General features: G+C 44.1%; 1 protein-coding gene across 5 annotated transcripts in view; it reads right to left on the reverse strand.

The window, feature by feature from the left end:
* wdr25 (WD repeat domain 25) overlaps positions 1-10,085 on the reverse strand; it is a 97,748-nt gene that overhangs the window by 87,560 nt on the left and 103 nt on the right. For 3 of the 5 annotated variants that reach the window (XM_038776875.1, XM_038776849.1, XM_038776883.1), the window contains exon 2: positions 6,451-7,244. In XM_038776875.1, coding sequence (XP_038632803.1) covers positions 6,451-7,182 — 732 coding nt within the window. In that variant the 5' untranslated portion in view covers positions 7,183-7,244. Of the gene's footprint in view, positions 1-6,450; positions 7,245-9,802; positions 10,077-10,085 lie in introns of those variants that run through there. The other 2 variants (XM_038776865.1, XM_038776857.1) reach the window with 2 other exon arrangements.

The following is a 10,085-nucleotide window of genomic DNA, read 5'->3' on the forward strand; positions in this document are numbered from 1 at the left end:
GGGATTCTCCGATCATGCTGCTGGCCAATGGGATTTCCTATTGTAGCCATCCCACACCGTCGGGAAATCCACAGGCGGGGATGCGCTGCCGGCGGAACGGAGAATCCCTCCAGCAGAGAATTCACTCCACGTTAACATACAAGTTTGATAATCACAAGGTACCACTGGCAATCACCTTGAATTTCATCTTTATATAATGACCTTAATTTTGAAATAAAATTTTAATGGTAACAAGTTGCAGATAAAATAGAATTGATTCAATAGTTGTAAGATTAGAATTAAGTACTATGAACATATTGACTCCACCCATCATAGAGAAAAATCGCCCAAAGATTAAAGACATGGCAATATACCACCGGAAACCGACTCCCATTAGCATTGGAGAATGTAAGGTGTTTGTGAACGATTCAATATCACAGCTTGAAATTAAGGGTCTTCAGGCACTAGCTTCAATGCAAGGCATAAGTCCTCACTGACTTTGCACTATTGAAAATGAAGGTGTCAGTTTACATTAACTGCACAGCATTAAAAACCTTCAAATCATGTAACATTACTTCATTATCATTTCATTATACTTAATTTCAGCTATTTTCTCTGCTAACATTCGGTTATTCATTTTGTCATTCTTCCATTAAGGGACAAAAAGAGACATTAAGGGTACAGGTATCGCTAAATGTGATGCAAAGTCACAATTTGCTTCCTTTTTCTGTCCCAGAATAACTTTAAGTTGAAAACTATTTAAATTCGATTCAATTTAAGTAATGAGATAAACTACTGTAATAATTTGATGCATTTCTTCTCATCTATAATTATATGGTCTAAGTTAGGACTTGAGAGAATACTCTGGTGCAGTTTAAAATCTGGAACTAGCCATATCCACATGGTTGACAAATCTATTTCTTTACATTATTAGATCTCTGTAATTAGTCAGATATGTATTTTCTCCATTGAATAATAGATTATGATTCAAAATCATGGCATCACCACAACCTCTTGTGTGTATTCTGGGAAAACATTTTGAACTATTGTGAGGGGCCTTTCTGTTGTTTAATTAATAGATTTATATAAAACACCACAACACCATTACAATGCACATAAAAAGTCTGTTTCAACCATTCCATTTGTGAGCAAACATCAGATAATTAAATTGTAATGTAATAGAAAGAAAGACAGATTCTATTTTTTTCACAATGACTATTATTAGCAATGTGGTGACAGAGCTTTTGGAAAATCATTTGTGCGTGGGCAGTGTCACAGTTTTATGAAAGGGAAACAATGGTTGGCAAATATTTGACAGTTTTTTGAGAACGTAACTAGTTAGGTGAGTAAGGATGTATGAAGTGGATGTAGTATATTTGGAGTTTCAAAAAACATTCAACAAGGTAAACGTTATTCAGCTCAATTCTCTTGACACGTTGCACTCAAGCGAGACCACGACACGGCCAGAGAATCCTGGGTCAGAGGCTTCCAGTGGACCTCCTGGCAGCCTCTGTGCCTCACGGGATTCACCCAAGTCCCGCGAGACATCGGAACTCCGCACAAAAGGGGCGGGACCAAATTACGTTTGGAAAAGCAGGTCTTAAACCTAATTACGACCCACCTGCCCAGGATACACCGGCTTCCGTCGATTCTCCGGCCTCCCCGGCAAGGCTGCAGCGAAGCCCCATTCAATACTGGTCCACGGGGGATCTCCCGGGCCATTGGAGACCCTTTGGTGGTCAGGGTGGTTCCCTGGCCCGCCTCCTGGAATGCAGGCACCTTGGTCTAGCCACCCTAGCACTACCAAGGTGCCCAGGTGGAACTGTCAAGCCAAGCAAGGATGCCTGGGTGCCAGGCTGGCACTGCCAAGGGTTAGGGCCCGAGGGGGGGTCACGCCCATGAAACGAGGGTGTAAGGGGGTTTGAAGTGTGGAGGAATGCAGGGCAGGTAAGCAGGGGTCACCAGGAGGTTTTGGGGGTGATTGGTGGGGGTCCTGGAATGGAGGGGGTGCTGAAAAGGGACGTGGGTGCCTGAAGAGGGTGGGCTTCGGGGGTGTGGGGTAGTGCTCGTGTGTGTAGGGGGGTGGCATTGCCCATGGACGGGGATGTGGGGATCCACAAGCTCCCTTAGCGATCGGAGTACTCTTTCAAAATGGCAGCCCGTTCTCTGAATTCAGCTGCCCAGTGTGAAAATTTTTTTTAAAGAGTGGACTAAACCAGCGAGATGAAAAGGTGACCGAGTGTCATTGAACAGCGGTAGGGATCTCGCTGGCAGAGCCAGCGAGCGGGAAACTCCCTGAAAAACCATGCCACAAATGAATTTTAGACATTTTTCCAGAGAATCGCGCCCATTATCACACAAGATATGGGCTTATGGGATGGGATAATATATCATCATTGATTGAGGATTTGTTAACCAACAAAAATTAGATTAGGAGTTATTTTTAGGTTGACAGGCTGTAACTAGTGGGTTGTTGCAAGGATAGAGCTTGAACCATAGCTATTTACAATCTGTATTAATGACTTAGATAATAGGAACAAGTATAATGTATCCAGGTGTGCAGACGATGCATGGTTAACTGTAGTAAGCTGTACGGGAGATGTAAAATGGGAAAGCTAGATGCATTTAGACAGGTTAAATGGGTGGGCAAGAACATGGCAAACGGAATATAAGGTGGGAAAATGTGAAGTGACCCATTACGGTTGAGAAAATAAGAAAGCAGAATATTTATTTTCTAAATGGTGAGAGGCTAGGAAATGTTGGTATTCAGCGATCTATATGTCTTTAAGAACACAGGAATTACATAGGAATAGCAGTATGAACTAGATCATGGCTAATCTTCTGCCGCAACACCATCTTCCCGCACTATTCTCATATCCCTTGATATCGTTGGTATCTATAATAATAATCTTTATTAGTGTCACAAGTAGGCTTACATTAACACTGCAATGAAGTTACTTTGGAAATCCCCTAGTTGCCCACTACGACGCCTGTTCAGGTGCACTGAGGGAGAATTCAAAATGTCCAATTCACCTAACAAGCACTTCTTTCAGGACTTGTGGGAAGAAACCAGAGCCCCTGAAGGAAACCCACACAGACACAGGGAGAACGTGCAGAGCACAAACAGTGAACCAAGCCGGGACCCTGCCACGGTGAAGCACCAGTGCTAACCACTGTGCTGCCATGCCATTTATTGACCTCTGCTTTGAACATACCCAATGACTGAACCTCCATAGCCCTTTGGGGTAGAGAATTCGAAAGAGTCTCTGACGAAGAAATTCCTCCTCATCCAAGTCCTCAATTGTCTACCTCTTATTCTGAGACTGTGACCCTTGATTGTGGAGCCACAACCAGGGGAAACATCCTTCATGCACTGACTTGCTAACTTGTTACACTTCAATGAGGTTACCTCTCATTCTTCTAAACTCCAGACAATCTTCTTTGGCAGTCCCTCAGTCAAGGATGACTTACTTCCAGACTAAAAATTAGTTCTCAAGTGACGGAGGAGCCCCAATGCGTGACTTACAGTCTCTGTCACAGGTGGAGCAGATGGTGGTTGGCGGAGTGGGTGGGTGGGGTGCCCAAGTTGCCACGTAGTTCTCGCGTTTCGCTTCAGCTTGCACTCAGCGCCGAAACTCGAGGTGTTGAAGCTACGAGTAGAGCACTTGTTTCAGGAATTTTGTGTCAGGCATGCTGATAACGTGGCCTGCCCAGCAGAGCTGATCGAGCATCGTCAATGCTTCGATGCGGAAGATGTTGACCTGAGCGAGAACACCGACGTTGGATTTGCAGGATCTTGCGGCAGCAGCACTGGTGTTACTTCTCCAGGCCCAGTTTCCTCAATATCTTCTGATAGGAAATCCTGCTGTCGCAGTGAACTTTTGCTGCACTCTTTCTATAGCCAGTATATCCTTCCTTAGGTAAGGAGACCAAAGCTGTACAGAGTACTCCTGGTGCAGTCTCACTGAGTATCTATACAATTGCAGTTTGCCTTCCTTACTCCTCTTGCAATAAAGGTTACCATATAATTTGCCTTAATTGCTTGTTGCACCTGCATGTTTGCTTTCAATGACTTATGAACCGGAACACCAAGGTCCCTTTAGACATCAACACTTCCCAACCTCTCCCCATTTAAGAAACACTCTGGGTGGGATTCTCCCGAATCCCCGCGATGGCCCGACGCCGGAGTAAAAAGCGGCGCGAACCACTCTGGCGTCAGGCCAACCAGAAGTTGCGGAATCCTCCGCACTTCCGGGGGCTAGGCCGGCGGCGGAGGAGTTGGCGCCGCGCCAACAAGTGCCCAAGGGCCGGCGCGAGTTAGCGCGTGCGCAGAACCGCCGGCATGGTTCAGCACATGCGCAGACCAGCTGGCGTATTCTAGCGCATGCGCAGGGGTGTGTCTTCTCCGCGCCGGCCATGGTAGGCCCCGATCACGGGCGAGGCCACCGTGTGGAACCATGTCCAATCCACGCCGCCGGGACTGGCCAGAAACCGACGGCCGCTCGGCCTATCAGGGCCTGGCGAATTGCCAGGGGTGCTGCTGCCAACGGCCCCCGACCAGCGTGGCGTGATCTCCGCCCCGCCCGAAAACCAGCACTGAAGAATACGGCAGTCGGCGTCGGAGCGGCAGGTCAGGATTCACGTTGGTCCTCTGTTTTTCCTACCAAAACGGATAACTTCACATTTTCCACACAACATTTTATCTGCCATGTTCACTTTGAACACAAATCACAAAGTTAACATGTCGGAACAGCAAGCAATTAAGAAAGCAAATGTGTATTTGCCTTTATTACAAAGGGATTAGATTACAAGAGTAAAGAAGCTCTACTGACTTGTATAGGGCCTACGCCGTACCAGCCTCCCTGAACAGGTGCCGGAATGTGGCGACTGGGGGCTTTTCACAGTAACTTCATTTGAAACCTACTTGTGACAATAAACGATTTTCATTTCATTGCAACATTGTTCAGCTTTGATCTCCTTACCCAAGGAAGGATAAATTAGTCTTAGATCAAATGCATTTATTGTTAACGAGACTGAATCCTAGAATGACAGTATTGTCTTCTGAGGAGACATCGAGTAGGCGAGACCTATGTTGGTTTTAGAAGAATGCGAGTGAATCTCATTGAACCATAAAATTTTAAAGGGGCTTGACAGGGTAGCTGCTGGAGGATGTTTTCCAGCTGAGGACTCTAGAAGGAGGGCTCACTGTCTCAGAATTAAGCCGGAGTCATTTAGGATTGACAGGAGGGAACATTTCTTCAATCAAAAGGTTGTGAATGTTTGGAACTCTCTATCCTGGAGAGCTGTGAATGCTCAGACATCAAGGGCGGGTTTGACGCCAGCCCCCCCCTTCCCGACCGGGAACCGATTCTGGTCCCCGGTCGGGGCTAGCAGCCCGACGCCGCAAGCTCCGGCATCACGGGCTTAACGAATCTCGTTAAGCCCGCTTGCCGGAGTTAGCGCTGGCTGACGCGTCATATGACGTCAGCCGCGCATGCGCGGATTGGAAGACTCCAACCCGCGCATGCGCGGATGACGTCATCGCGTATTTGCGCGAAACCCGCGCATGCGCGGGCCGGGATGCTCCTCAGCCGCCCCGCGAATGGATACTGCGGGGCGGCGGAAGGACAAATAGTGCGCGGGCATCGGGCCCGCTGCCCGCGATCGGTGGGCACCGATCGCGGGCCCATTGCACCCTTGGCACGGCCGTGGTACTGCCATGCCAATCAGTGCCATGGTTATAAAAAGCGAGTTGTTCCCGCCGTTTTTACGAACGGCCAGACCAGGTCTGTTTGCCGTTCGTAAAAACAGCGTAAAGGGCTGGGACTTCGGCCCATCGAACAGCTGTGAATCGCTGCCGGCCGTAAAAAAACGGCGGCAGCGATTCGTGTCGGGAGTTGGGCGGGGGGGGGGGGGTGGGGAGAATAGCGGGAGGGCGGGAAAAATGTCGGGAAGGCCCTCCCGCTATTCTCCGACCCGTCGTGGGGGTCGGAGAATTTCGCCCCAAGTATATTCAAGTCACAGATCGACAAATCTTTGGCTATGAAGAGAGTCAAGAGGACTGGGATAATGCAGGAAGGTGTGTGTAATTGAGGTAGAAGATCAGTCATGATCTGACTGAAAGATGGAGAATGCTCAATGGGTTGAATGGCCTCTTCATGCTCTTAGTTCTTATGTCCTTACATTCATATCTTATTTTCTTTTGACATGTCCTCTTAGCAGTTGGAATTTAAAAAATGAAGCTACTTATAATATTAGTCCAAAAGCAATTAAGTTATGTTTCACATTCCAGTTGTAAAGGTATTTAAAGAGGGAGGAAAGTGAAAGAGGATGAATCGAATATTTATGAAAATCCATATTTCCCAATATATTTGGTATCAATTAACCAATAAGGATGCTAACAAAATTAATTATTCACCTTTGAGTACAAACTGATACTCAGTGTCTTTTTGCTACATAATGGAACTTTACCTTTATAGTCTTATCCATGGAGGCAGAGAGCAGCAAGTGACTGTGTTGCTGCACAGGACACCACTGTATTGTAGTTACTGGTCCCTTGTGCTGAGAGATGTGAAACACCGAGTGTTTTGGTATGTCTGAAGTTTTGTGTTGGTTTTTCAGGTAGGGCTTAATGAAATCTGAAATTTTACTCAACAGACTTAACTGCTGTTCTTCTGGTGCAGTCTGGTTTATGCCAGAGTTTAAAACTTCAGTGTTGTCTTTGCTTTCATGCGTTACTTCTTCTTTCTGCCTCAGTCTTTTGGGTATGTAAGGTTTAACATTTCGAGCAGCAGGCACCGAGTCTTGGAATAATCTCTTCTGAGCTGAGGGCTCCACCTTTGCAGGAATTCTGTCAGATTTCTGCATCAGATCCAATGCATTTTTCTTGTTGCTTTTAGAAAATTGAAAATATGTCTCATCATTCAAAGACATCTCTGTAGGTCTAGGAGTTACACAGAAGTGTCTCTGTGCATAATTTGGTGTTCTATGCCAATTGTATTCCTCATTGCTACTTCCAGTAGATGCAACTTTGAGTTCTAAACCACACTGAGAAGATTCCAATCCTGTGGAAGTTGGAAATACAGGCTGAAATTGAAATTTAGAGTGAACAAAATCATCTTTTCTCTGAAGAAATTTGACTTCTTCACTTTTGTCATTGTCTGTCTCAGAATCGGAAGACTCGTAGGTAACCAGTGAATTCATGTGGCAATTTGTAACGGGTAGCGTATGCACTCTACTTCTGGTTGTGAGCTTGATGAAGCTTCCTGTAATTACAACATTTTTTTAAATGAAAGAATGAAAGTTGTCTTCTGAGACATTATATTGCAATTTTCTATTTTTTTTAAATTAAACTATTAGTGTACCTTTATTTAAGATATATACTCCAAAAGATAATATGGATTATTTTCCTCCTTTCTAATTAAAAAAACATTGTTAAGTTCACTAGAGGTCAAGAAATATGTGTGTTTGTCGCAAGTGTAGTAAGCGAGACAGATACCTCTGCTGCAACAGTACTCAGCTGTGCAATGTTAAGGGATCATATAGAAATGCAAGGCCATATAGCACACTTGCTAGTCCCATGCTTTATTAGCACTATACACAAAACCAAAACTCAAAGTCTACATATGGACTGAAATGAAAAGAAAGTATTAGGGACAAGAAGATTTAAAAACCATTTATATGTAAGGAGGGGAAATTAGTTATAGATCTTTAAACCCAATATAATTGCTTCAAAAGAGCATAATACATGATCAAATTAAAAGTCACCCAGAGCACAATAAGAATGAAGGCCAGGATGTGTACAAGTAATCACAAACTAACTAGAAATCTTTGAGGAAATAACTATATTGATAAAGAAATGCAGTATTTACACTGATTTACAAAAGGTGCCTGACAAAATGCCACATAAGCGACATAATTTTGACAAGAGACAAATTTCAAAAGCTTTGATAATGGTAAAGATTATATTAAATGTTTATTTAAAGAGAGACTTGCATGTGCTTGTTTGTGAAAGAAACAAAATAACAGTGAACTGATTGTACCCCTGTTGTATTTTAAGTGTTCTATAAAATTTATAAACTGTATTGATCTGGGAGAGTGGGAAAGAGGAAGGAAGAGAGCAACCTTGCTGCATTTTAGTTAAATTGATCAAAAACAGTTAATTTTACAAGCCAACAAATTATTTCTAGAGAAGGGAAGGATAGTGGATGGAATAGTTAAAGGTATGGGAATTTTTGAATTCTTTAACACATCCAAAGTCAATAAGGTAGACTTGTGATGTGGGAAACTAGATGAAGACTTAAGAGTATGGCCAGTGGTGGTGGAGGAAGGAGAGAATGCAGGCAGTGCAAGTGTGATTTGAAGGAAAGGAATCATAGGAAAATGGAGGACTAATGCAATGTAGGGTAGTATGGCTCGGTGAGAGATGAGCAAGTAGTAGTACAGAACTTGTATATATTTGAAGAGACATTTTGTTGAAGCTTTTTGTCTTGCAATCAGGACAATTTGCAGGAATACCAATGTAAGGGAAAAGAAGAAATTTATATTGTCTGAGACCAGGGTGCTGATTGGTTGGCAAGTGGACTCTGATTGGTAGAGACGTTGTCATGGAGAATACATCAGTTGATGGTGACTGAACGTTAACTGCCAAACATTGGTTGAAATTGAAACCTCACAGCTTAACTCATTGGTTAAGGCATTGCCTTGAAGAATAAACCAGTGAATGGCTGTCAATTATTTTGTTTAGCTGAAAGCCATAATGTGTGTATATGTTCTTTCGGCCTGCAAAGAACAAGGCCCTGTGTATTAATATATGTAGCTTCCAGCACACGCAGATGTGCCACACTGTGTGCTCGACTGGCAATCTTTAATTGGTTGTCAGCATAATGCTAAGAATTCAGCGAAACAAAATAAATAACAGCCATTCGCTGGTTCAGATGGGTGGAAATACGTTCGCTGAGTGATGGCATGAATATATGGGTGGAAGTTTATCTCTGAATCAAATGTGACAGCTAAGTTGCAAATAGGCTAGTTTTAGTCTCAAGCTGTTACCAGGGAGAGGGATGAGGTTGGTAGCTGGAAACCAGAGTTTAGAGTGGGAGCTAAAAATAATGGTTTCAATCGTCTCGATTTAATTGGAGGATATTTCTGCTCTGACATCAGATAAACAGTCTCACAATTGTGCAACAATGCAGGAATTGAGACAGTGGTGAGGCAGAGCTGGGTGTGATCAGCATACATATGAAAACCAAAGCTCTGGTTTTAGAAGTGACAGCATGCAGGCGAGAGAGCTAACACAGTCACCACTTTCCTGAGATATAAAATTTGGCATTCGTCTTTAGTGGCTGCTCCTTAACAATAGATTATGCTTTTGGGCAATAACAAACAAAACTTGAAACAAAAAACAAAGTGCTGGACAACCCCAACAGGTTTGGCAGCAGATGGTTAGCACTGTTGCTTCACAGCACCAGGGACTAGAGTTCAATTCCAAACTTGGGTCACTGTCTGTGTGGAGTCTGCACGTTCTCCCAGTGTCTGCGTGGGTTTCCTCACTCCGGTTTCCTCCCAAACGTCCCGAAAGACGTGCTCGTTAGGTGAATTGGACATTCTGAATTCTCCCTGTGTACCCGAACAGGCGCCGGAGTGTGGCGACCAGGGGTTTTTCACAGTAACTTCATTGTAGTGTTAATGTAAGCCTACTTGTGACACCAATAAAGATTATTTTAAGTGTGGAGACAGAAACAGGGTTAACATTTCCAGCCCAACATCTTCTGAGTTTTAGCAGCACTTTGTTTTTGTTTCAGATTTCCAGCATGCACATTACTTTGTTTTATTCTTTGAACAAAGCTTGACAAATCTGGCTGTCAGATCTACTCGGATGCCCCTATGTAGGAGTGAGTTACATTGTTGGATGAGGCCGCATGTGTTCATCCTGGGTACAAGCACCGAGTAACTGACTCTGTGACCAATTCAGACCGGGGCTGACACCACCCGCTCCATCCACCTTTACGTCCAACAGACCCATTTTTTTAAGGCAGTCGCTTTGAAACTATGGATGAAAGAACACCCATCCCTCATATGGCGAGATACAATTAGGATCATAAAGC

Source organism: Scyliorhinus canicula, chromosome 2 (assembly GCF_902713615.1).
Source record: "Scyliorhinus canicula chromosome 2, sScyCan1.1, whole genome shotgun sequence".
Taxonomy (NCBI): domain Eukaryota; kingdom Metazoa; phylum Chordata; class Chondrichthyes; order Carcharhiniformes; family Scyliorhinidae; genus Scyliorhinus; species Scyliorhinus canicula.